At 41.3% G+C, this 27,529-nt stretch overlaps 2 protein-coding genes across 11 annotated transcripts; one reads left to right on the top strand and one right to left on the bottom strand.

Moving 5' to 3' along the window:
- Window positions 1–562: 562 nt before the first annotated feature.
- Window positions 563–9,625, bottom strand: sec22c (SEC22 homolog C, vesicle trafficking protein). 2 transcript variants are annotated; one of them, XM_062521761.1, is made up of 7 exons: window positions 9,414–9,625; window positions 6,990–7,201; window positions 5,933–6,096; window positions 4,686–4,865; window positions 4,215–4,333; window positions 4,016–4,081; window positions 563–3,858 (listed from the first exon to the last, which is right to left on the bottom strand). In XM_062521761.1, exons 2-7 carry the CDS (start codon window positions 7,169–7,171, stop codon window positions 3,658–3,660), a joined length of 912 nt encoding a protein of 303 aa, XP_062377745.1. In that variant the 5' UTR covers window positions 7,172–7,201; window positions 9,414–9,625; the 3' UTR covers window positions 563–3,657. The 2 variants fall into 2 exon arrangements, with proteins under 2 accessions (XP_062377745.1, XP_062377744.1); XM_062521760.1 differs by lacking the exon at window positions 9,414–9,625 and adding an exon at window positions 8,631–9,325.
- nktr (natural killer cell triggering receptor) lies at window positions 9,256–26,945 on the top strand. 9 transcript variants are annotated; one of them, XM_062521755.1, is made up of 17 exons: window positions 9,256–9,532; window positions 11,677–11,753; window positions 12,628–12,702; window positions 14,391–14,498; window positions 14,774–14,818; window positions 16,103–16,190; window positions 18,019–18,048; window positions 18,704–18,849; window positions 19,966–20,194; window positions 20,601–20,756; window positions 20,967–21,057; window positions 21,354–21,502; window positions 22,016–24,835; window positions 25,042–25,128; window positions 25,256–25,315; window positions 25,415–25,513; window positions 26,285–26,945. In XM_062521755.1, the coding sequence occupies exons 1-17, from the start codon at window positions 9,399–9,401 to the stop codon at window positions 26,352–26,354; spliced, it is 4,464 nt and encodes a 1,487-aa protein (XP_062377739.1). In that variant the 5' UTR covers window positions 9,256–9,398; the 3' UTR covers window positions 26,355–26,945. The 9 variants fall into 9 exon arrangements, with proteins under 9 accessions (XP_062377739.1, XP_062377738.1, XP_062377736.1 ...); XM_062521754.1 differs by having other exon boundaries at window positions 20,601–20,795; window positions 25,433–25,513; window positions 26,303–26,945; XM_062521752.1 differs by having other exon boundaries at window positions 20,601–20,795; window positions 25,433–25,513.
- The last annotated feature ends 584 nt before the right edge of the window (window positions 26,946–27,529 follow it).

Below are 27,529 nucleotides of genomic sequence, written 5' to 3'. Positions count from 1 at the left end.
GAGGCATCTATCATCTTGAATTTCTCTTTCATGACAAGTTTTGCTTTGGTTAAAAGTTAATTCCCCTCATTTGAGCCGCAGACTTTCTTCCAAAATGAGTCGTAATGACTTCAATCGTCCATCCCGTGCTATTTGGCCTGGCAAGCCTGGTTTCGGTGTAGGCCTACTTAATGACCACACAATGCCTGCGAGGGTTTTGAGTCTGTATAATGAGGTGGAGTCAGGAAATAAACTACCTCAGAACAAATGATCAGGCTGCTATGCCACTCAATTAAACAGTTAGTACAACTATTGGGATATTATGGATATCCTATTCTTTTGACTACTGTATAAAGTTGATGCCATGTTACTAAGTGGTATATTAGAGCCCCCTAGTGTCTCCTTGAAGATACTGCACTTGTTTAAAAGCATCCTCGGATGATCAGACACATCATTGACATTGAGGCTGAATGTAAGATATATTACTGAATAAATGAATACCGGTACACCAATTCATATTGTCAAATTATCCAAAAATACATATTCACTCATATCTACCATCATAAACAAAACACACGCGGGAAAATGTACAAAAAGCGCTGCATTTAATGACGTCAGTTTCAACAACACATGAATTACTACACGCTCCAGTGAATAGCAGCCTGTGTTTTGGGAAGTTTTTGAACAGAGTAAGAGTCTCACCCCCCAAACAAAGCGCAAGACATAACATTTGGGTAAAGTTTCAACATTTGATATTCAGCTTCCTGCAGAGTCAAAAGAAACACCATTAAGACTGTTCATGCTTCTAAACAGAGGATGAGCCTGCTTCTCATAACCAGTTATAACCAACGCTGACCAACTCTACTGTCATTCTGGTTTAGGGATTGCACAGTAAAACATGTAAAACCCCTAATTCAAATAGATGAACTTGCATTATGCACCTCAGGTATACTGAGAGTGAGATGCTAGAAGATGCCATTTGGTGATTTGTCAATCGAAGAGATGTCAAGGTTGGGGAATTAAAAAAACTCTTGCATTCCAAAGACAGTATTACAGTATATCCATACACAGTACAATACCGTAAAATGTATGCATTGGTTTACTGACTTTTTCTTTTACAAAATTGTATAAATACTTACTAACACAACTGTCAGTTCAAGCTTTTGTAGTCTGATGCTTTTACAGTATTTTCAAAAATGCCTATTCATGTTTCTTCATTTTCAATTCAGGTATCCATAATGTTCAATCATTCATTTGGTCAATCTGTCCCACTTTAAGACCCTGTTGTTAAAAATAATACGTAAACAAGATCAAAGACCAATGTAAAAACAACTTGGAAAAAAATTAAAGTAACATTTTTGCTGTTTTTGGCATCACTAAAATTCATCATTGCATGTCCTTTTACTTTAAAAAGGTTTAAAAGAGCAGTGCAAGAACATAATGTATAACAAGTATAATTTAGCATTAGATTTACTGAGAATGGATATTGGAAAATGCAATAATTTGAAGAGTGTAGCTTTAAGACATCATAATTTACAGTGCCATCTATGCTGAAAAACTGTCCTTACTTCACAACCATTCACAACCATTTCCTTCATTGATCAGAAACACATCATGAAATTGCTAGGCTAAGCTTGGCTTGAGGTCTTTTGCTAAATTATTAATGAACGTTTAACAAATATGCAGCCTTATACTACTCAGCAGCCATAATGAAAAAAGCACACAGTCACATAACCCAGTATCTTTCATCTCTATACCTAGAGCTTAATGGCGAGCACTGCTACTATCTCTTGTGTACAACCATGCTCAGGGCAAGAATACCATCGGGAACTGTTCTGAAATGACGGTGCAGATTATTGTAGTAATATTAATAGCCCCTCAGTATAATGATTTAACATTGGTGTGATATGCCATTACATGATAACAGTGTAAAAACAAACAGTAGAACTCAATTTGCCATGCTTTGAAGAGTAAGCAAATATGTGCATCATTGGAAAGTTTAAACCTTCTTTTAGTCTTTCTCATTGTTTCCTTTTGCAATGGTAATAAAATGTTGAAAAGTTGATGAACCAGAACCACAGACTTCACATCATGTACAGAAGAAAATGTATAATGTTAATTGAACATTACAATGCCAGTTGAGCTGTCAACCACAGCTCTTAAAGAATCTTTGAATGATCCTCTGATTAAGCCTAAATGTGTCCACAAGTATGATCTTTGAGCACAGCATTTTTTTTCTGTGTACATTTAATTAATTATTCAACTTGTGGAAAAGTAAGTCTGGCCATTCAAACCTTGCCCACAACTAATATGATGTCACTCTCACTTTCTCTGGCAAGCGTAAGTGAGTGGCCGGCTATCATTTTACAGATTAACTGAAATGCCAACACTCTCAGAAAGTACATTCTAGCAGTTATACCTGATTAACCTTTTATCTTCTTCTTATCTCATTTCTATTTGTCCTTCAACATCACAATGATATCAATGTTCTGAGCTGCATTGATCTTCAACAAACAAAATCTATCTTTGTAGCAAAGAGAAGAGATGACATTAAAACGGTTCACTGCTCAATATTGTTGCCAAGCCATACACATTGCTAACTGCACAGACATTGCATATTACTAACCATGTTTCCACTTAATACCATTGCCACAACACAGGGTCATACAACTTACTGCAATAGTAAAATGTACCATACATAATGTAACCCAGCTTCTCTGACTTCCCTCAGAGAACTGCATTATGGGTCATCACACAGGTTGTGCACTGACCACTGGAAAATGGTAAAGTATGGGATGTATTAATAGGCCAGGGCTATCAAATCAAATGTCAATCACAACAATAAATTCTAAACCTCGCTATCAGAGACTGATATCTATTTTGTAAACAATGTCTAAGTGCAAAAAGCTAAACTAGTCGAGCTTACAGTATGTCAGCCACAAACACACCAGCTTAGGCGTACTGAGTTATACCATTAAAGGAGTATTAAGACCTCTTGCAAATTCATCTACAAACAGTCATACATGAAAGATTATCAAAATTACAAAATTACTAATTACATAAGTATGCAGCTACTTACACATCATTATAAGACAAATACAGTTTTTAATGACAAAAAAAATGCATTGGATGAGTTGAAATGGAATAAATTAACAAAAAAACACAATCCTAGTGCAAATCTTATACTACCAATCTACGTTCCTTCATAACCCTGAAAACCAATTAAAAGCAGGCTCCTTGCCAGGTGAAGTTACTGGTGTTTCAGTAAAACTGAAATTATTTGGGTGGAATACTGTTCAACCTTCATCAACGGCACCGCTCACCAATGCCTGGACTTGTCAAGATTCATATAATTCAAAATCCCTTTATCACCTAGCCCTAAGTTGACTTGGTACTGGCAACGGCAACTTTTGAAGTCCAAACCAAGACAGTTTGGCAACATGTGTGCCATCTCAGGTCAAACATCACACACACAAACACACATACACGCACACACACACACACGCCAGTTGATGACAACACCGTTGATGCCAGTGCACTATCAACACACAACCAAAACCTACTCATCCAACCAAAAAGCAAAACACCTCTATTCCTTCATATTGCAATAAATCCAATGTCTGATACGGGTGCTTCCCCCCACCTGCACTCTGGGTGAGCTGGCGGCCATTACGGCTCTCAAACGCCGCAGTCACTCATCCTGTCCTGCAGCTTCCTGGAGAGGGTGAGGGCAGTGGAGAGGCAGGCCACAGACACATGGAAGGTCAGTTGCCAAACGTTCCTCGGCCCGAACAAGAAGCCGTTGCACGCGATGATGAGGGTCAGGAGGGTGAAGGCCTTAGGCCTCTTCAGAGAGGAGTGGAATAGGTAAAGCTGACACTGAAAGACAATTTGGAAGAGGAAACCTCAAGCAGGACTCAGGATGGGACGGACTTTGCAACTTGCTTCTTATTGCAATATCTAATTTCCCATGCAACTGCTAGATATGGAAAGACAGCCATTTTAAGATAGCATGCCTAAGATAAGAGTACATTACCTGACAAACACAGCAAAGAAAAGCCAAAAGAAAGGCTACTACATTCCATATGCCATCATAGTCATCCTGTGGGCAGAAAAAATGCAACATTATGCTAAAGGCACAGCAAAAGAAAACAATATCACATCATATTTGCTCAATACTAGCAAATGATGTTGACAGAAAAGTGCCCAGGTGTTGTTGTTGTGTGATGCATTACCTGGAAAGTGTACTCAATAAGGTGGACACCCCTGATAAGGTTGAGGGCGGCACACATGATGTTGAGCACTAGAGAAAGGATCCCTGGGGCCGACACTGGCTCCAGTCTCTGGTTAGGCCCTGCAGGAATCACACAACACAACAGTCTACTTTTAGCAATCGGTGGTGGGCGGTGTAGTGCATCAATATCAAATGCATATTTTGCTCAAAATATTTGTTTTGCTTCAAGAACTACATATAAGCAATGTGATTTTCTGTCATATACATACATAACTCTGATAAATTGTCAGGAAGACCATCTATCAACATATTAATGAATTCATCTTAATGGGTCACACCAAAACATGCTTGCAAAAGCAGGTAACTACTCATATTTTGCAGATGCACAGCGTCAAAACAAGATACATATACGAAACGGACTAAACAAAAAAGAATTGCCCACATATATCTCCATTAAAAGCTGATGTCTCACCAGTTCCAGGCACTTGTTCAGCATGGCCATTGGCGGCTCCGTTGCTGAGCTGTACTTCCTCCAGGTTGACGATTTGAGGAGGGCTGACCCTCAGTTCATCCTGCACCTCCGCGAGGGTCACCCCTAACGAGGGCCCGCCGCTCTGGTTGTAGTGCTGCTTCAGCTTCTGAATGATGGTGTCTGTAAGGGATCCACACAACAGCAGAGATACACAAGATACCCATTAAAAATGGTTCCTGTCGATGGCTGTGAAGCAGTCACTTAATAGAGTCAAGTGATGGCACATCAGAGGGGCTCTATAGCACCTCCTGGAGTTCATGGGCTAAAATTGGCCCTTTTCTTAGGCTGTGTTCCCATTTCTCATCCCGTTGCCCTACCGCTACATTTAGAGTGCCCTCTACTGGGTAGTGCCCACTCAGGATGGAGTCCTAAGGGGAAGGGGTAAAAATCTTTACCTACGGAATGGGACAACACTCGTGAATGTGCAGGGCAGCTCAAAGACAGGTTAATCTATCAACATAGAAACTGAGTAAACTGAACAAATCAGGTTATTAGGCGTACTGGTCTAAACGCACGCACGCACGCACGCACGCAGACACACACCCACTGTCCATCAACTTCAAGTTCTTAATTCAATTAGCGCATATGACACACAATAATGAATAAACAAGCTAGTAACAAGTCACAAAAAAGGGTCTCCGTTTACACATGATCTAAGCTACATCAGTGTTCAGAGTGAGTGATACAAGTCTTCTTTATTCCCATGTACTGGCGCAGATGAGCGTTGGAGGAGAGCAGCACATTTGCCGTGGCATTCTAACCATAACGTATATCTCTAAATGTAGCCTGCATCTCACAGCGGTCCATTTGGAGGTCTATTTGCAGGGCTAGATCACACTACACCTCCATCTCCAAAAGAAGCGTGTCACGTCACCATACCACCACGCGTGAACGCACAAGCGAGGGGGTAGGGCAAAGTGATAGACTTGGGAGAGAGCCTTGAGATATCCAGACGACTAAAATAATCTTTTGAACATCGTCAGCCACATGAAATGTACACCACCTGGTGGAAAACCGTAGTATTGGTACCATGGCAACCAAAGCACAGATTTCTTGCCTACAGTATGTGCAAGAGAGAAGGTTGACCAATGGCTCCATAATGTAGTCTATAGTCTGTAGACTGTGTAGACAGTATTCTACCATCACAAATGCTGCTCATTAAAGTGTCAGTTTTGCACCTCACTCACCGAACTCCAGGAAGGGATAGGGCCTGCTTGCCAGGGCGACCGCCGAGCCGTCGAAGCGGGCTGAGAACTCCCAGCGGACATCCTCGAGGAAGCAGAAGGCCATGGCGGCAGGGAGCCGGCAGGAGCACACCGCCATGTAGGACACGCCCTCGGTGGACAGGAAGCTGTGCCCAGGAAGTCACATGGTGAAGGCATTTAGTAAACAGCTGACCTCTCAGGGACAAACAACACTCAAGAGAGAGCTTCTGTTTCAGTGTTATCAGTAGCAGTGTGACACAGTGGATCTTTTTTCTCATCAGATGCCACTACTTGAGCTTGTTGTGGATTTTAAATTGATCAAGAAAACAACCTCATCCTGATATATCTCCAATATATGTGCAAATTATGTTTATATAAACATCTCTGAAAAGAAACCAAATGGCTTAAATCCAGAGATTTCACTCCTTCACTATAAATATTTCTGTTTCATAATTTGGACAAACTGCTCCTGATGCATCGTAGTTTTAGTTCTTAGAAGCACCACATATGCGGCATCATTTCTACTTTGATGTCTTTCTTAAAAGGGCAGCAGAAAATAGAACAGCAGAATTTCAGCCAAGAACCTCGCAACATGCTTGACCCTGAGACTTATTAGTAGTTGTCAGACCATTACTCTAACCAATGGACCATGTGCCCACCCACAGACAATGCCACTGCTGCCAACTTCTCAGTCCCCCTCACAGAGCGGCTCATGGTCCAATAACTCTGGTAAGTAAGCAAATGGAAGCTAAACAAATGAAAAGCTATCCACTTGTGTTCAATACGTCTCAGGATTCAATGTCAAAATGGGCAAAGACTCTACAATCCAAAGTACACTAAGAGTACAAGTACACTGCAATTCAATGCAATTAAAATAGAACCCTTATTTTGTATACCGTCATATAGGTTGTTGACCCTTCCATTAACATATTGGCAAATGAGCATATCAAAAAAATCCGTAATGTTATGGTGTTGAACTTAACCTTTCACATGACTGTGTGTCTGTCTGTCCGCCAGCAGAGATTAAAGGTTAACTCACTAGATGTGGAGGTCATGACCCTTGACCGTCCCTCGCTCTGGGAAGAGTGCCAGTGACTTGGAGATGACCTTCAGCTGCTGCTTGCGCTCCTGCAACTCCCGGTTGTGCTGGAAGTCCGTGGAGGCCGAGAGTGGGAGCCCATCTCCGACCCGCGCCACAAAAGCGAAGAGGATCAGTGGCATGCTCCTGGCTGGCCCTTAGGCATGGACAGTCTGAAGAGAGAGGCACCGCAGAGCACATTTAAGTAGGTCAGTAAGTAAGTAAGTAAGCAAGTACGTTTATTTGCATAGTTATGGTTAATCTGGGTCTTAGGCATGAGAGTTCTGAGGGGAAAGGCACTGAAGAGCAGATTTTACCCTCCTGAGAAAACACGGTACTGAAATGATCAGCCAGCACAAAGGGTCTATGATTTTGTGGGGTTCTCTCTCTCTCTCTTTGAAGGGTAATTGGTCAAACTGACACCTTAATGGACCCTCTCTTGATCCACAAGGTTGAATAACAACAGATCGCTACAGAGCTAGGATCAGTTGTTAGTAAATATTCAGACTAATATTTTAAATACAGACAAATATTTTACTGGTTCTGGGACGGCTGTAACCACAATTATCTGTGTGCTCGTCCATGATCGCTTTATGGAAAAACATGTAGCCTATAACCAAAATCAACACTAAACAATGTTACAAGTGCGTGTCCTTCAATTTGGGTTCTAGCCCTGGGCCCCTTCATCTCTGAGTGAGTGGGATGTTTCTTCACATGCCTAGATATCAATATTTCAGCTGTGGTCAGTGTCCAAACGAGTTTAGGTTGCTGATCACCCTACTGCCTCTGAAATAAAGATGTAGCATCATGGTTCCACACAGTGTAACTGTGAGTTCCTCAGCATAAACTCGTCACGCAAAAATGTGATCACAATGTTTATGCTTGGCCTGTGAAAGCTGTAGCACATGCTGGTTGCATAATAGACGGGCTTACCAGCTTTGCATTTTTCAGTAAATGTCAAATTCCTTCCAAATACCGACTAGCCTTTGGAGGGTGTTGCTGATGGTATAATGCAAAATGACCAAATATAGTGCATCTCGGGGATTGCTTGCCTATTTTCAGAAATGGTCAAAAAGCATTTTGCACTGCAGTAATGGCTGAACCAGACTCAAGGACTGAATGTCAAATCGCTTCACTGTGCAATCAATCCTAATGTTAACTGGGGAAATGCCATTGTTAGACTCCAAGCTACCCACAAAGATGCAAACAGTAGCAAGCAACTAATCAACATTGTTGTATTTTCTCAGATTCCCACAATGCATTTTAGTAAGTGTGCACAGATGTACAATCAGTGTCGCTGTATCTAAATCGCCAGATGATTTTCCACAGATAAAGCAACACTTTGTACAAGCCAGTTAGCTTCATGCCGCATGATAGGCACGTCAACGCACGATTAAACACATTTCATTGTCTTATTTCACGCGTTTCACCTGGAAGTATTTATTGTTCCCATTCACTGGGATAACCGTAGCCTTGGGTAGAACACATTGTTAACCTTTTATTTTATTTCTGAAAAATGAGCATTAGCTTGCTAGCTAGCATAACGCGCTCTAAAAACTTGAACTGATGAACGCTTCACATGGGTCGCATTGTTTTCCTTACCTCTTCTTTGGATTCATTTTATCACAGAATGTTCAAGCGTCAAATACCATGCAAGATATAATATTGATTTGAACTGGCGCGGGCATTGCAAAGGCAGTTGGATATGTTCGATATATTTACACGCCTTGATAATTAAAAGACTTTGACAGTTCAATGTTGTGCTGTGTGTTGACCCAATCTTGTAGTTTTTGCGTTGAATCATGGGAACGACGACAAAGCCGTCTTCCGCTTTCCGTCAAAGCGTCTTAAAGAAACATAGCCTATAACTATTGCCGGACAGCTTGGCCGACTTGGTTTTAAAATATGTTCATGTTATGTGGGCCATTTTAAATGCATGGGATATTTCGTGAAATGATGATGATGCCTATGACTTCTGAATTACGAGATAGCATCTCAATTTGTAGACATTCAATCGTGACCACACCACCACAGCAAACCGATGTAAAAGATAACAGCAGCAGCTCAATTGTCTCGGTTGAGTTTTCTTGTTTCAGAATTTCACGTATTTACAATATTCACAAGTCAACTAAACTGTCACATGCATTTGTTTAAGATGAACCTTGTCACTTATCGCTCACGCCTACACGTTGTCTGTGGCTTTTACAGTTTCACTTTTGTTGTTGACTGTGGGGCTGAGCGCGCGCGCCACTGTCAACGCTACTATCCATTTACAACTTAAAATTGGCAGAACAAATATTACACTTTACAGGAAAGTTCATTATTCCTCAAAATACTGACACAATTGACAAAAACGGGGACTCTTCATCTATGCATAGAACCGACCATGTTGACTTGCAAAATGACCCTTTCAAGTTCCCATCGGTCTGGCGACATTTGAGCCTGGTGGTGGTGGGGAATTCATTCGGCGTAATACAAAGCTTCGCTAGGACAGGACAGGTAAGGTAGATTCGGTCAAAGTTAACACGTTTGGTAATCTCAGGCCTCGTATCCGCATATGTTGCAGTGTCTGTCAAAGCAAAGTTCTTGTCCAAATACTCTTATCATGATTGGCCTTTCTGTTTGTCGGTGAAAAGATAAGATAACCGCACCGACGACATCTACTAGTGAGTCCATAATCGATGCTAGCTAGCTCGCTAACAGCAAACTATGCTATCAATAGGCAGCCTATATTCTAAGATTTGCTGCAAAGTTATATGGATTGGAAAGTAATACATGCAGGTGTCTTGATGCTACTGACTATGCATGTATAGTCATCTGCCTTTCTGTAATACAATATCTTGTAACAACTGCTAGAGCAAGGGTTAGCTTAGTGACAAAATAAAGGCTGCCTTTCCTGAGACAGAATTGGGGTTTCTTGCAGAACGTTAACATTAGCCTGTTTGAATTATGTGATAGGTAGCCTTCAACTATTAAAGTTCGCAATTGCGGATAGCGATTATATGTTTTTACGGACAAAGTATTGTATTTTAGTGTATCAGTGTCTATCCAGCTCACGCTTTATGGACGTGTTCCTTATTGCAGGAAATACAACGGAGACATTGCTTGTGTGCTAGTCAGGTTGTCTGACTTCAGCTAGTTGGCACAGCTATGTGTTTTTGCCATAGACTGTTTTTTGCATGTGAGGAAGCAGGTAGCTAGATAGTAAAGTCAGTGTTGTCTGTCAAAACAAATGGGTAGTCAGGAATTTGATCTGTACATGATAAACTACTTTGTTTAGGTCTCATTTAACAAATGAATTGAAAATTCTTCGATAAGGTTTTAGCACTAGTTGTGGTTAATACCAGGCATTTCTTTAATGTTACGTATCCATATGGGGAATGTAATGTATTGTAATAATGCCTGAAAGCCTTCGCCTAAACCTGTTTTTAGCTATTTGCTAGCATTTAGGTCATGTATCCCCAAGAATGTGCACTTGAGAAAACAGTACTATAAATAGCTAGCAACCCCCACCCCCAAGGTGTAGCCTAAACCTTTCAAGCCTTTGGTCTGTCAGTTATTGCTAAAACTGTGGCTAAACATGTAGAAGAATGTATTTTAAAGTTGTCAAAGAAGGAGTTGTGTAGATTGGAACGTTCTCTGGTCTGTTTGTAGGTGTGGATTTGATGAGCTCTGGGGACTGGGAGGCCAGCTAGTTTGCAATTTTTGGGGGGTGGGGTTCTGTGTATATTAGATATGAAAGACAGGAAATAAGCAGAATGAATGAGGTTATCTTGAGCTGTTTCTGTGGTGAAGCTAAACTAGACTTTTTCTTAAGAAATAATCTAGTTAGTGGTTTCTCTTGTGGCTTTGATGTGCAAAACACTATTGATTCTGAGCTTTTATTTTCGAGTTCAGTTGAATTTCACTTTAACTTATTTATTCAAAGGAACTTTAAAGAACCTCTGGCTTGAAACCTACTTGAGTAAGCAGCAGTAGCCATTACTGTACGTTGACTTTACAAAAGCCATTACTGTCCTTCACTTCATGTACTATGCTCCTTTTAGTACCAAGGCTATCCGTTGCGTGCTGAGTGAAGCCTGCCACTGCATATTCCTCTGCATCCTTCTCTGTCAGTTTATCTCCTAGTTTAGCCCTGTAATTCTGACACTAGCGAGCAGTAAACCCGTCCAGTCCCCCTGGTCCTCAGCTCCAGCTCATTCACAACATTGTTAGAGGGCCAAGTAGTAGCCTTGACGGATACTTGATGCCCATGCCTACTCTCTGGCATAGCAACAGTTGGAGTGGCTGAGTTGGGGCTTGGGGGTGGGTAAAAGATAAGAGAAAGAGCTTTGGTTCGAGGGGCACGGGTGTGGATTGGCATGTGGCAGGCTGACTGGCGAGGCACTCCTCCCCTCTTGGGGAATGTTAGACTATCCCCTTTCTCTTTCTCTCTCTCTTCCTCCCTCCCTCCCTCTGTCTCTCTACCCTGTAAGAAATACTGTACTTCCTCCTCAGCTCAGTACGGTGTACACATATTCACCTGCCAAAAACCAAGACAGAATAGTCTAGTTGCTAGAAAGAATTGTGACTTCAATATATTGTTTTAAAGGAGGATTGTTTTTTGAATTAGAACTAGGTGGTTACATTTATATTTTTGGTGTTTCAGGGAGCCTACTGTTGTCAGTATGGGGGTTAAAGAACGGCCCCAGTGCTACTTTGATGTGGAGATCAATCGGGAGCCAGGTAAGAAGAGGCTTTTCAGTTGATTTTTTTTAAACATATTGTTTTATAATTGGCCATATTCCATACAATGCCTTGGCTCCGTAGGAGTGTATGTCTATATGAGTAAATGTGTACACTGAACAAATGTAGGTTTTATACTGCTTTTTCAGAATAACAACAAGAGAAGACAAAACAGAATGTATACGTTTGCGTATACTTTATGGAGCCTATTTATTAGCCTATTGTTTACCTTACTTTATGCTGAATCATACAAGTTGTTTTAGAGAGTTAACATTCCTAGGTGATTGTTTTGCTAAAATGTGGTAAAAATAATATGACCTCAGGGTTTTCTGGAGCAATTTGGGTGTGTATACCTTTTCCAGCCCCACATAATACAGTCTTGGTGCTAAGACGTTTTTGGTAGCAAAGCTGTTAAAATACCTTGCAGTAAACTGCTGGGTGAAGAGTGGCTGAGGCCCTATGCCCTGAAGTGTTATTTTAATCGGCCACAGACCGGGTTGAGCTGTGCTTCTTGCACTACTTGCTTGTTATTAGCATGTTACAACACCACGCTGTCAAGACCAGTGGGGCCAAGGTAAACAGGAACGGGCATACTGACTGCGATGTTTTAGTGTGCAGGGAGCTGCTATTAATTGTCTTATTGCATCTTCATGAAATGCAACACGTTCTGTGAGAGAATGTGGCTTGGAAAGTATGAGGAAATTCTGTGAGGAAAACAATGTGTGCTTGAGCTGTGTTCATGTACAGTCCCATCACAGTTGAAGGAGGGGCCAGAAGCATCGCGAGAACCGAGCAGCTGTGTTATGTCTTCAATGTGCGTATTTTAAACAGTGACTTGTCATTTCTCATTTTTTCCCTCTGTTTTGTTTTCTAGTTGGACGTATTGTCTTTCAACTTTTTTCCGATATCTGCCCGAAGACGAGCAAAAACTTTCTCTGTTTATGCACTGGTGAGATTTTTTTATTGTTATTATTTCTTGGGGATGAATTACTGATTTCAAATACAAATGTAATAACCCTTTTTATTGCTCTCTCTTTTATAACGCTTGATGCTTTGTTAAAGTTGCCCTGACAACCTTACATTTGGATCCCATTTTGATAAGAAGAGCATTATTTTTAATTAGCTTAACACAGGTTCTCATTTGACCTCACATTTAGCTAATTTTTCATCAATGTGCTTACAGTGATCAAATCAGTTGGATGGAAACACAGGCACTGTTTCATCAGGGTAGAAGTATAGACCCTTTAAATCTGTTCCCAGACAGTTTCCGGTTTAATCGTTCAAAATCAAAGCAGATAAGTTGTAATGAAAATGTGACCTACTTTAATGCAGAGAACAAAAAGAGTTTTTATTTTTTATTTTTGTTTATCCCTGAGTTACCATTAACTCAATGTTGTTTTCTGTACTGCTGGAAATGCAGTGGGAACGCATGTTTGTTTATGGAGGGTCTATACCCTTTCACCATTACCATGAACAAAAAAATATGCATTGATCCACTGTAGCAATATAGCAATATATTGTGCTGATTCAGCACTTTTAAAATGTGAAACACTTATCCCTCTAACAAGCTCTTCCCGAGGAATGTAACCAAATACCTCCCATATCACATTTTTGTATAGATGAACAGGTCATCTGTAGGCAGTGTTGAGAGGAAAATGGCTTGAGTAAAACCTCTCTCTCTCTCTCTCTTGCTTGCTGGCTCGCTCTCTCTCTTGCTGTCTTTCTCTTTCTCTTTCCCTTTCTCTCTCTTTTTTTCAATCTGCTCAGCAAGTACAGTCTGTTCTTCAGACACCACCAGTTCCTCTCTTGGCCTGCTAAGGTGGTAGATAGCTAAGAGAAGAAACGATGGTGTTTGGTAGCAAATTGCAAAACCCCAGGCAACTGCAGTATGACTGATCATTTCTCTCCATGCATGCTAGGTTAGGTAACACGAGTTCAGCAAGGACAGACATATGGTGTGTCTGTGGTGGGTTCTGTGTCTATTTCTCCCCTGTCCTTGGCCCCATATCTGGCTATTCTCATTGATTCCTCCTGAGAATGGGAAGCCAAAAAAAAAAAAAGAAATCTCATGTTACTTCAGCAACATGTCCGCACGTTAGCAACCCGAGAGCAGCACGGCCACATTGCCGGCTGTTTTCGTCAGCCACTCCACAATAATCCCCCACAAGAGTGTCACAATCATCACCCGGTGAATATGCAAGACTGACAGTTGGCCAAAACTGGCTCTTCACAGCGATGAGAGACACAGCAGTAAATCGGAGTTTGTCCGTCATGTGGCTTAGAACTGCTGCTGCTTTGCATTTTTCATGTCTGTCCTTCCTTAGACCCACCTGTTTAAACCTATTATGTGGTCATAAAACTCTTGACTGTCCCAGTCAGGTGTGTGGGTATAGGAGCCTCTGACTGATGGAAAGCATGTGTTTGACATCTGAGTTGTGCAGGGAGTTCAGACAGGAGGTTCAGAGAGGGAAAAGACCATTAAATATGCAATGCTTGCTATCTCTGGGAACAGGAAATGCTTGACACCCAAACTATGTTGTTATTCCTGTGTCTATGTCTGAGGACATTAGAGTCTGCTCATTGGGTAAATTGCAAAAATGTGGAAGCTCTAATGTGTTTATCTATGTTATTTTACAGGTGAAAAAAGAACCAGTAAAACGACAGGGAAAAAGCTATGCTTTAAAGGTTCCACTTTCCACCGTATTGTTAAGAACTTCATGATCCAGGGTGGAGACTTCACAGAGGGTAGGTAGACCATCAGTCTTGGTTCTGAAAACTTGCTGTACACAAACAGCAGGTTGACTATAATGGTCAGGATCTCACTGGGATGAATTGGTGCCAAGAGCAAAAGATTAAACAATGATGCTTTCTGTTAAATGTCACTTCTGATTTAATTAGGAAGGGGGTGATGATGATTGGATTATATTGCTGCTAGCTAGCTTTTTTTCAAATGTTTTATTTATTTCTGTGTGGTGCCTCACAAGACAAGTCCATAAAAATCTCATGGTTTTCATTTGTAGGCAATGGAAGAGGAGGAGAGTCTATATATGGTGGCTATTTTGAAGGTAAGAAGCTGCCCTAATGTCTTGCCAAACAAGATGTGAAACAACCTGGATTGCTAATGCCGTACAACTCCTATCCGAAATAACCTGCTACTCTTCTCTACGCCTCTGTCCTAACTGCCTTTGCATGTTTTAACAGTAGCATGGACAGCTAGACTCGTGCATGGGATTCCAGCGAAGCATACACATCTAATGCAAAACGTTACTTGTAGATTGTGACTTCTTGAATTGTTTCTTTTTCTTTTCCCGTAAAGTGGCTTTCTCTGTGACAGCATGGGGGCTAGGCATTTTTTTTCTCTTTATTAAAAGATCCAATCTTCCTGCCTAAAATGTTCAACATATTCTTTTATTTATAGAGAGTGTGGTCTTTTGCAATGAAAAGGTAAGAGATGTGCACAGTGCAGTTACACAATCTAAACATCTATTCCCCCCCTCACTCCCTTGTTCATCTTCCCTGTGTGAACTGAAGGCTCACAGCGTTTATTTGCAGTGCTCTGTGGTTTGAAGGATGGATGGATGGATATCTGAGATTCGGGCCGTCTTTTGTGATGTTGTAGAGAAGCTCCTGAAATTACCTGAATATGTTTAGGCTGGAGGTTTTTATTGGCTTTAAGATGTTTCAGTCAGATGTTTATGTTTAAGTTTGGATTGCTTTTTCATTTTGGTGATGTTTGGTGATTTTTGTTTGTTTCTTTTACTGCCCCCACAAAAACAAAACAAAGCACAACAATAGTCCAAAGTAGAATTTGGAATACAGTTAAGATGAGATCTTTGCAAATTGAATATAACTTTATTTAGCTACATCTGTCTTGCTCTTGCATTTATAGAGGTTTCTGTTATTTGTCTGTGGATTTCACATACTGTAGACCTTGAATCAGTGAAAAATAGAAGGGCATGTGGAAAGTGCAGACCTCCACCAAGGTCAAGTGACAAATCTTGCAAAATTAGCGAAACCATGATCGGATCCATTCAAAAATATGTTGGGTCCTTTCTTTGCCTATGCTTATCTTCCATGAAGCTACGTGATTTTCTCACAGCTAGTTTTTGTTTTTACTATTCTGCTTATGGACGAATTGTACCAGAAAACAAAACTTAACCTCCTTGTCGGAGGTAAAAATTGTGCAATGTTAATTAGTGCAGCCAAATTTGAATAAGAATGAACAGATATCTCTCTCAGGACCTCTTTGAGGAAAGGCCTTTCCTCTTCACCACTGTTTCATGGTCTCCAGAGCCCACCTCTCACTCTCTTCAAATTCTCTTTCTCTCTCCACCCCCCTCCCCAAACAGATGAGAACTTTATTCTCAAACACGACAGAGCCTTCCTCTTGTCCATGGCCAACAGGGGCAAGGACACCAATGGCTCCCAGTTCTTCATGTGAGTACGCTTCACTGTCACCAGGCGGTCTGGGACGCACTGTGCACACAGAGGTCATCACACCATCCCCCCCAAACCACACCCACTCTCCTCCTCAGTCTGTTTAAAGGGACTCCATTGGCTAAAAGTCAGTGATTCCGCTGCCACTGTATTGCAGAGAAAGGAAGTCTCCGCTATCCCAAATATTTACATTTCAAGACGTGGTCATCTAAAGCAGTGTTTTCCTGTTGATAATAGTGCTGATAATTATACTTTAGCCATACAAGATACGTACTTTACTTGGCGTTTTACCTATAATGTATTTTAAGTAGTAAGTAAATCGTTTAAGTAATAGTTTACTTACACAAGATGTATAAAAGAATGTGAGACTTGCTTTCCTGCTAAGCAGGGATTTTGCAGTTGTTGTCCCTTTAAATGTCTTTCCATAGACTGTTAGTTTGTTCTAGAGCCTCATTGAGGCTTAATTCAAAAGAAGTCTATCAGCTTCTTTTAGAGCTTCTTTTTAGGACTGTTTAGATTAGTGTGTGATGTGCTAATATTTGTGTAGTGTTAATAGTATTTGCTTATTGTAGGACTGAGTGTAGGCATTTTGTTGGGGGAGAATAGGTTAAATGTAATGTTTTTGATCTTAATGTAGATTTGTGGACTATGTATGCTCACATTAACTTTGTTGCGAACGGGCCATTTTGGAAAAGAAACAAGCCGGTTACACAGGGCTCCTGTCAGCTAGGGACTGTGCTTTAGTTTATCTGATTTCTTCCGTTAATTTGTTTTTATTTGTTTTCTCTGTCTGGCATGTTTTTTACTCGTTCCCATAGCTCTGCTGGCCCTCTAGATTACTCCTTTGTCCTCTCCTTGACCAGAGTAGCAATCCCCATTTGTGTGTCTTGGTTTTTTTGTTTGTTTGTTTCTGGGAAGCACTACATAATCAAATTTATGTATGTGTGGTACAGACAATCTCAACATGTTCATCCCCCCCCTATGACCTCCTCCTAAACTATGCATTTAGACAAATATACCATATGACAAAAGACTTGGACACTTTTTTTGCCTACCAATGTTACATTTTTTCTCTTGCCGTTTTTGTGTAAAATTTGCAGAAACTCTAGCATCCAGCTCCTTCAAGGTAATGTGTTACTCCAAGGCTGTGCTTCTCTCCTGACTTGTGTATTTATGATTGATTAGTTTGTGTTCACTACACCCACAGGCTTTCTTTATTTCTTTTATTTGAATGTTGCACTGGGGATGGTTTATGTTTATTCAGTCTTCAGTCTATAGAGATGAAAACATTCCGAATTAGTAAATGCAAATTTAAAATTTTCAAAATGGTATAGCAATTAAAGTACAAGTACGAGTTGGTATTTATGTATGTTCTTGTAGAACAGAGTGCTAATCAAGCCGTTGTCTGATTTTGCATTTATTTTCTTTAAATATAAATACAATTTTCCCCTCAGGTGTAGAAATACAAGACCTTTTATTCACAACATTCTTTTTGTTTTATTATTTTAAATCTCTTGCGGTTTTCCACTGTAGAAATGCACTATAGTTTATCACTAGGTCAATTATTCTTCTTTAATTTGTATATAGGAAAAGATTCATGGCGGATCCATATTTCAATTCCTTGTGTCTTCGGAGACTTTATGGCACTGGTTGTTTATTTATGGGCAAACGTCAGTTGTTCTTGTTGATTTTACTGAACTTCAGTTAGAGAAGTCAGTGCAGACCCTCATTGTTCTTCCATTTTCTCTCTCTCTTCTATGTCTGCTGAACTGGCCCGACTGCCGGTCTGTCTACGTGTCTGCGTTGTACTCCTCCGTTGTCATTACAGCACTACAAAGATGGCAGCACACCTGGATGGGTACGCTCACACTCTGGTCATCGTTTCTTGCTGTGTTAAGATAAAAAGAGTCATAGTCAGCACAGATGCTAGCGGTCTATCCATAGAACTAAGTCCTGGATGTATTAATTATAACCAAAGTGCAATGGCTGAAGCTGCTATTTAAAATAATGGAAAGATCTCAGAATGAGATTCACAGGCCTGAGATAGAATATTAAGGTTTAGGTCAAGTGTTTAAAGGTAAACTATGCAACGTTTTTCAGTTAATCAATTCGTTCCATACTGTTATGATTAAATGAGTCATTACCGGTCGAATGATGTTTTTTTCGGCCGCCCTAGTGGTCTGTAGCGGTAGAACCATGCTTGCAATTTCAGGAGCCCTCGGGCACGCACCCATGGTCTACTCCAGAAAGTGTCATGTAAAGTCTCATGAAAAGGCATGGCAGACTGACCGATTGAGGAGTTTTGTCAAATATACACGCTAAAGCTGTAGGGGAAGCTCTGCAGAGAAATATGCAAGCATAAAACGAAAAGCGAACGCGAAACTGGCGATGAAATCGCCAATCCTGCATAGTTTTCCTTTAAACAAGTGAATATAGTCTTCCTCTTCCAAAATTGGCTTCATAGTCTGCAAGTGCCAGGGGATTTTGACCAGTGCTTGTGCTTTCTGCCACAGAGTCCATGTTGTCTTCGGGCTGGTGATCTCCGGCTTTGAGGTGATCAAGAAAATCGAGGGCCTGAAAACGGACTCTGCCAGCAGACCTTATGCTGACGTCAGAGTGATTGACTGTGGACAGCTGATCACCAAATCCGCTAACGACGGTGAGAAGGGGGTCCTTTTCCTTTCTCGGGGTCCTAATTCACTACTGTTCAAGTTCACAACATTGCTGCTGTGGTTGCATTTCTTTTTGGCTGTATTATATTTTCACCTACTGTGCATTTAGACATTGTACAATAAGACATTTGCACAGTTTGTTAACAATTATTTGCTTACAGTTAAATAACTAAAGTAAACAAATATATTGTTCAGAAATAAGTAAAGTAATACTTTTGTCCGTATTGTACAATAAGGCCTCCATACTTTTTAAGACTTTACCATGAGGTAGCTGCTTGTCCCTTTGAAATCCCCTGTCAGTCTCCACCCCTCCAAAAGGACCTGCCGATGACAGTCAGCTGTTTCTGGGTCATATCTGCGCGGCGCATAAGAGGATGGCATTTTGATGCAAGCGCATTTGCCTAGCTTTAGAGGGCAGCTTGTAACCTGATCTCCCATTGAGCTGTGATCAGCCATGCAATCCCCTGTGCCCCCTGGCAGTGCCTGCTGTATTTCTGAATCCTGTCACCAGCTTGCCTTTGAACACTGCAACATAGTGTGAAGCCTCTGTTATGGCAACATGGTGTATGAACTTCAGTCAACCTCCGGGTGGCTGTTTATTTTTGCATCAACAGCTTAGTGACTTTAGTGTCTATCTTATGTGTGTGCGTGTGTGTGTGCGTGTGTGTGTGCGTGTGTGTGTGTGTGTGTGTGTGTGTGTGTGTTTGTGTGTGTGAATGTATGTTTAACACGTGAAGAAGTGATTTCCACTGAGTGTAAATGTATGAATGTGACCCTGGCAAGGCGAGTTCATTGTACTGGACGATCAAAATGTAGTGTGTTGAAATACAAAATGCTAGCTGAAATCCCCATAATTGCAAGCAGGAGTTGCACAACACTGTTTGACAAACTGGAAAAATGGGCACATACACTTGAGCAGTTAGTTTGGGATACATCATAAAAGACCCTACTGCATGGTAGTATTCTTTCTTTTGTTTTCTAAATATAGGTTGAAATGGCCACAGAATGACACAAAATCAGTTATATTTCAGTGTTTAATAAATCTTGCTTTGTGCCTACGTGTAGTGATTTCATTTTAACCTCTGCATGTGAACTCTTGGCAGTCCTCCGAGGCAAGAGAAAGCGAGCTACACTGGACTCTGCTGATTCCTCGCCCAGCTCTTCAGAGTCTCCCTACAGTTACTCCTCTGAGGGATCAGAGGTCGAGTCGAGAGGAAAATATCGACACCACAAGAGGAAGAAGGCCTCCAAGAGCAAGCACTCAAAGAAGAGGAGGAGAGGCTCGAAAAGAAGAGAGAGACACAGTGAAACCATATCTTCAGATAGAAGGAGGTGAGTTTCAGCTATTCATTTTGGATGTAAACATAACTGTCTATGTCAGACGTATTCACTTACTCCAACATGTTGTTTCACTCTTGATTGTTGTAGAATTTAGGTAGGAAAAATACCCTAGGATGCTGGTGCAAGAGATTGAAATTCATTGCCTAAATGCTATAATTTAAAATTGTCAGGCCAGCATTTTCTTAAGTCTTAATAACTGTTTAGTAACTTAACTTATTATGTGTCATTATAGAATGTATAATTTAGCATCTGCTAAAAACCTTAACTGTAATTAAGAAGCATATCTTAAAATATAACACATTTAACAAATAGACTTTTGATCAACCCTCAGTAAAATCAATGTAAAAGCAACACATTTCATGAAATCAGTGCAACATTTCCGATAATTCTTTCACAGCCCTGCTGAAGAGCAAGAGGTGAAGGAGGATGGAGACAAGGAGCAAACCGTGCGACGGGAGAAACCTGTGGTTCGCCCAGAGGAGATCCCACCGGTTCCAGAGAACCGGTTCCTGCTGCGAAGGGATGCACCTCTACTGGAAGAGAACCCAAACATGTCAGTCCCCGACCCGCACTCACCCAGGGAGAACCTAAGGTTGTTATTAGTAGGGTGTAGCCAGGTTTATGCAGCTTTGTGGTTAAACTTATAACTGTATGTTTGATTTGTCTCGTCTGTCTCTTGTGGTTGTTTAGACCATTTTAATTTTTAATGTGTTTTGTGTTCTTAACAATAAGTTTGTTGTTTCATAATATTTTTTTCTTGCAGTGCCGAACAAGTGAACCCTTTGACTTCCACTGACCATTTGAAACCAGCTGTAACCAAATCTGGACGGAAGATCAAAGGCCGAGGAACAATGGTACCTATTTTACATTTTTTTCATTTTTTTCATATTTGTTTTCCTTTTTTGCGCACTGCCATTGAAAATCATTCAGGGTATTCACTGTGGCATGGTTGAACACCCACTAAAGTCTCATTTTGAACTGTAAGATTATTTTCTTATTCCCCAAGCAAGCCATTGATGTTGACCTTATGGATGTGAGGTAATCCATGCCATTTGTGCCCTCTGCTGTTTTGGTTGTAGTGTGGCCTTGTTTACTGATGGGGCTTGTTTTTTTGGGGGGTTTTTTGTTGTTGTTTTTTCGCTGGCTGCAGAGGTACCACACTCCACCTGGTATTAAGACTGGCTCTGAGTCAGAAGAAGAACGGGGCAGCAGTGAAACCCCCCCACACTGGAAAGAGGAGATGCAGAGGATAAAGACATACCAGGCTCCCAGTGTGGAGAAGTGGAGCAAAGGAGACAGGTACTACTGACTGACGTGTAAAATCAGGGTTCCCCTGAGTCATTGAAATCCTTGGAATTTTGTGAATTGGAGCATTGGGAAGATAGACATAACGGGTCAATGAATGGGAATTTCTATATTTTGTGAGAGAAAGGGTAAGAGATCACATAATTGAAAAACATTCACATATTCAGTCCTCTTTGTATATTGAATTGTGGTCTGTGAGCTTCTGTGAATTCCACTATCTCACATTATGAAACCTTTATGAAACCTTAATCCATGTCTCATTGCATTTGATGTTGGGTCCTTGAATTTGAGAGAATTAGGCTTTGAAAGATGGTATGGGAACCCTGATGAAATGTTCAACTGTAAATGTCAGAAAAGTGTCAACATTTAAATCTGTAGAGGTAGGTATGCTTGTTTGGTAGATGATTGTAAGATGGTAGCTACGATTGTAGTTTTTCTTTGTAGGATGCAGAAACCCTGTATTTCTTTTTATGTACCGTAATATATGATGTATTATTTTCTCATTAGATGGGATGACCGAAGTGATAGCCCCTGGTCCAGGTCCAGATCAAAGGAACAGTCGCCTGACCATGGGTCTGACCACTCAAGCCCACACCACCATCACCGAAAAAAGTCCAAACGCAAGAAAAAGAACAAGAAGCACAAGCACTCAAAGCGACACAAGAGCTCAACGCACCATCCCAAAGAGTCCTCATTGTCTGAGGGAGAAAGGTCCCAATCTTTAGGGGGGAGATCGAAACGGTCTAGCCATGCAGAAAGGAGATCTCGCTCTTTGTCATCTTCGAGACACTCCGTCAGAAGGGACTGGTCTGGATCTGAGAGAAAAGGTCGGTTGTCTGGTTCTTCTCGAGATTCAAGGTCTTATTCCCGCTCTAAAAGCAGGTCCTATTCCCGAAGCTACTCACGGTCACATAGGAACTTCAGATCATCTTCAAGGTCAAGGAGCTGGACGCGTTCCAGAAGTCGATCGGTGTCCAGATCAAGATCAAGGTCGAGGACAAGGTCATCATCTTTGTCAAGGTCTAGGAGCAGAACTAGTTCTAGGTCCAGGTCTACCTCCAGATCCAGGTACAGGGGAAGGTCAAAGTCAAGAAGGCGGCATGTGTCCAGACCTCCTCGAAAAGGGAAGACTGACAGTCTCAAGCCCAAAATGGCTCCACTACAGGCTACCGTTCCAAGCATAGAGCCCAAAGCTGCACCCCCATCAGCTCCTGAGAATGTACCAGTGCTTCCTCTCAGTGACAGCCCCCCTCCGTCTCGATGGAAACCTGGACAGAAGCCATGGAAACCATCATACGTTCGCATTCAAGAGATCAAAGATAAGACCACTCCTCCTTCGACTGCTCAAACTGGCCAATTGATGAACTTGGCCTTACATAAGCAGCTCATGTCCAGTGGTCCGACTCAGTCTGATAAGTCAAGTGGTGTGGATGCCCTAGGTCGGCGCACGACCAGGAGCAGTAGTCTTCATAGGCGCTCCCGCAGCCCTTCCTCAAGTAGCCGATCTCGTAGCAGGTCCCGAAGCAGGGGCCGCTCTAGGTCAACGATTCACTCCTCTGGCCAATATGACAGCCGTTCATCATCGTACAGCAGATCCGATTCATACGACTCTCCCAGGCAGGGAAACACAAAGAGGAAGTCCTTTGAGCTTGGAAAGAAACACCATCACAGTTCTATTAAGACATACCACAAAGACACACAGCACAAAATGCCTAGTGGTAGCCAAGAGATTATGGCCATGTCATATGGAGAGAGTGGTGCTAACATCCAGAAAGGTACCATTTACAATCAAAACGGGTCCAAAGGACAAAAAGATGTGATTAGTGCAACTCTCTCGAGCAGTGGTAGGACTCACAATCCAAAGCCATTACTAGCTGAAGAATCCAAAGGCATGTCTGCTTGGGAATGTTCTATTGATGTTCCAACAGTGCCTTTCATCAGCGAAACACGTTCATCAGGTGCCTGGGACTCTGACAGTGATGTAGACAAGCCAGTGCTGAAGCAAACTATGCCTGGTGTTAAACACATGTCTGACAAAGAAGAAGGTGAGGCCACTTCTGAATCTGATGGGGACTACCACGTTTCTCCTGCTGAGAAACCGCGAAAGCCACATGAACAAGTTTCCCATGGTTTAACTTCCCCTCCTTTGAAAAGCCCTATAGTGAAAGATCGTGCTGAGGACCAACCTGAGGTAGAGAAGCACAAGTCTAAGAAAACAAAGCGTAAACACAAGCACAAGAGGAGGAACTCTGCCAAGTCAGGGAGCCAGCATTCAAAAAGAAAAACAAAGAGGTCAAAGAAGAAACACCAGAAGCTAAAAGAGACTTTCCACTGGCAACCTCCTTTGGAGTTTGGGGAGGAGGTGGAGGAAGATGAGTCTGTTGCTCAAGGAAGGAACACCACACAAAGCAGACAGAATGTCTTGAAAGATCCTCACAGAAGAGGCACCATCCCACAACCAAAGCCCAGGGTTTTGGGAAATGAGGATCAAGTGGAAAGAGGCCACTCTTCATCTCAAGAAAATTCCTCAGCGGTTGCAACACCTTTATCAATTAAAGATGATGATCTGATGAAAAGGAGACGGTCAAAGCCAAGTTACCGCGCAAGTCCAGCACAACATCTGATCCCTGACAAGAGTGATGGCAAAAACAGTGTTGATTATCCTAAGCATGACCCTCAAGAAGAATCCCAAGATGATCAAATGGACATTTGCACTCCGGATCATCAGACCGTTCCAGAGATCATCACAGAGCCAACAGGGCATATAGTTGTCGAGATGACACAGAAGTTGACCAAAAGCATATCACCTTTAAAGAATCCTGTAAAGAGTCCACCTGTAGAAGAGAAGCATGTGAATACTCCTACCTCAATGGTGGAGCATCAAGGACAAAATGAGGAAATCTCACAATTATCAAGCAACCAAATAGCAGACCAGGTGGTTGATGCCAAGTGGAAACCCTTGAAAGGAATCACTGCCCTACAAGCTGCAAGTGTGGTGTCTACTGTTCTGAAAACCCACAGATCTTCTCAGATCTCAGAAGCTAAAACTCCTGGTCTCAAGATTGAAATCAAGAGCAAGAACCGAGTCCGGCCAGGGTCTCTCTTTGACGAGGTCCGGAAGACGGCCCGTCTGAACCAGAGGCCCAGGAACCAGGACAGCTCCAGCGATGAGAGATCCCTATCTGAAGATGATGATGGGCAAGGGTCTCACAGCAGGTCACCCTCAAAATCCCGCTCTGCCTCAAGGAACCGATCCCACTCCAGAGGGCGCTCTCGCTCCTACACTCATTCACGAAGCAGGTCCAGGAGCTCAAGCTATTCTTCCAGGTATTTTTCATTGTTGGCATTGCCGTATATGTTTTCATAAAATACATTCTGATGAATATGCATACATAGTATACTGATATTTTCAAAAGCTCTATTCATGGGTATCATCAGTCCCTTTCCACATGTGTATTAATCAAGCACCATTAAATATGCATTTGTAGGCTGTATTGAAAGCATGTTTTTGTAAACCTGTTTACCACTTACAGGAGCTATAGCAGAAGTAGCAGAAGGCGATACAGTAGGGGACGGTCTCGATCCAGAAGCGGCACTTACAGGAGTTATCGCAGTCACAGGTGAGCCGTTACTAGAAAATGTAATGGGCTAAAATGGCCCTCACATTAGCAGCATGATGTGTGATCGAGTGAGAATGAAACAATCAATGTTTTTTTGTTTTGTTTTTTTGTTTATTTGTTTTAAAAGCCGAACCTATAGTAGGAGTCATTCCAGAAGCCGCTCGTACACTCCACGCAGAAGGTCCAGGTTTGTGAAATTCATTAATAAAACTACACATATTACTATTCTACCGTTTTCTGCACATGTTGCATGCTTTTCTTGTTGATTTGCTCGTGTTTGTTGAAGGTCTGATTCTTACGATAGCTACTCCAGCCGCAGCAGGAGTCGCAGCACATGCAGAAGACGACGTCGAGGAAGGAGTGACAGCTCGGATCGACATTCTAGGTCAGGGGGGATTTCACATACATTTTGGCACTACACCTAAGCTGAATAACTTTCAGCTTTCAGGGCCTGTATTCATTAAACATTGTTAGGCTAAAAATAGCTCCTAACTGTCAGACTTAAGATAATTTCTTAAAAAGTGTGGGCATTTCAGTCTTAACTTTAGGACTACTCAGTGCTAAAAGCAGCACCTGAATCTGAGACCTTACTCACGCTATTTATCAGAAAACAGCCAAGTTGTATTTAGTGTTGAATACTGAGTTGAATTTTCAAGCATACTGTAGGTGAACGTTTGCTTTGAGTTCTCCGCAAACGTTTGCGAACACTCACAGTTTGAGGAGGTGCTAGAGTTCTCTGCAAACATACAGTGGAGCTGGACCAAGGGTTGCTGTTAAAATTTAATGTTTACACAAAATCGTTCATTATTTAATTGTTGAGAGAAAATATTTGCCACAAATGTTCACCACTGTTCACCACCAAATTTGAACGTACCTGTTTCTGTTATTCCCTGTGGCAATGTTTTGCATGCAGATTCACTTAATAGATTTCAATCTTAAATCAGGAATAATTGTGAGTCATGTTTAGACCACCAACTAAAACCCATTCATTATTGAAGTGGAATAGAATTTAACATTTCATTGTATTTTGTGTTTATGTTGCATCTCTCTTCACTGTTGAGTGTTGACACTCAGTGACTGTTGTATAAACATGATCTGTTAAGTGAATAAAATTCAGAATGAGGATCTTGCTCATTGTACCTTTCCTTCTCTGAAGGTCCTATCGCTCATACAGTCGGACCTCTTCCAGACGCAGGAGTCACAGCCAGAGCAGCCGGTACAGCTAAGGGCCGTTCTACTGAGGAGTTCCGTCTTGCCATTTTCCACTTTTTTTTAACAGCAAATGTTCACAAAGTATATCATTTTAAATGTTTTTTCAATAATCACTATTCAGTGATTCATTTTAATTTTAACCAAACATGGTGTAAAGTAATCAAGTTTATACTGTAAATACATAAATGTCTGCATTAGGTGTGTTTCAAACCCATCTTTTTGTGTGTAGAGGGAGGATGCGTCATTCAATACTGTGAATTGAACATGAAGTGGAGGTGACATTGTTTCCTGTTATTTTGAAATTGAAAATAGTAATGTAGAAGTAATCTAGAATTACATGGTGTATCATGATTTGCAGGACTATGAAAGGATGATATTTCTTTCCAGGAAAGGGCACCTTACAGCCTACTGTATTCTTGCACAGACAGATGGGAATTAATTTTGTTTTTGCAACAAGCAAACTTTGTCTTGGAGTTTGAGACGGACTGCATTGTTTTATTTTATCTCATGAATGTAAACCAGTCTTATAACTCTGTCTTGTTTCCACCACTGAAATGCCTATGCAGATTTCTCTATCAACAAATATTAAATACTTTTGCAATAAATGAGAATTTGGTTATCTTATTATTCAGGTTAATGTACTGTATTTATATAGCAGCCCATATGCACCTGAATTATGTGCAGGGCGCTTGCCAGAGAGACAGAAGCAAAATATTTAAACCACAGTTAAAATGTGTAAGTCTATAGAAGTGAGAATATGCTGGATTCTTAAGACAACATTTCTCACAATCTGCAATTTCGCTATGGCATGAATTTCTCTGAAATAAGGTTGCCAAGACTGGAATGATGTAGAAACTATTTAACTGTATTACCTGGTCAAACAAACACGTCTTGGTGGCAGAATTGTATAGACGGTATATCATTGAAATTCTTCAGACGTGGGTCGCTAAGATTCAGAATTATATTTAGACAGCCTTGCAACAAAATATCAAATATTTACAGAATACCATGTCATTAGTGAAAGATACAGTAATTGTCGATTAAAACGATATCTGTTATTTTATGCTGTCGAGCTGCATGTTGATATGGAACGATCATGCTTGCAAAGTTACATGCGTGTGCATGATTTGGCAAAATATAAATACTTTTTAAAACGTAAGGCTTAACGACCGCTGAGTGACCAAATGAG

The sequence above is a fragment of the Sardina pilchardus genome, chromosome 19 (assembly GCF_963854185.1).
Source record: "Sardina pilchardus chromosome 19, fSarPil1.1, whole genome shotgun sequence".
Taxonomy (NCBI): Eukaryota; Metazoa; Chordata; class Actinopteri; order Clupeiformes; family Clupeidae; genus Sardina; species Sardina pilchardus.
Note: the sequence above shows the minus strand (reverse complement) of the source record. Positions and strands in the feature narration are given on the sequence as shown.

Bases quoted from the DNA above. Each gene is read 5' to 3' on its own strand.
- sec22c (XM_062521761.1), bottom strand. From the start codon at position 7,171: ATGCCACTGATCCTCTTCGCTTTTGTGGCGCGGGTCGGAGATGGGCTC. The intron at 4,334-4,685 runs GTGAGACATCAG...TGATTCCTGCAG, and splicing joins TGAACAAGTGCCTGGAACTG to GGCCTAACCAGAGACTGGAG. The intron at 3,859-4,015 runs GTAATGTACTCT...ATTGTCTTTCAG, and splicing joins TTCTTTGCTGTGTTTGTCAG to TGTCAGCTTTACCTATTCCA.
- nktr (XM_062521751.1), top strand. From the start codon at position 9,399: ATGCATAGAACCGACCATGTTGACTTGCAAAATGACCCTTTCAAGTTC. The intron at 21,503-22,015 runs GTACTACTGACT...TTTTCTCATTAG, and splicing joins AAGTGGAGCAAAGGAGACAG to ATGGGATGACCGAAGTGATA. The intron at 25,514-26,284 runs GTCAGGGGGGAT...CCTTCTCTGAAG, and splicing joins AGCTCGGATCGACATTCTAG to GTCCTATCGCTCATACAGTC.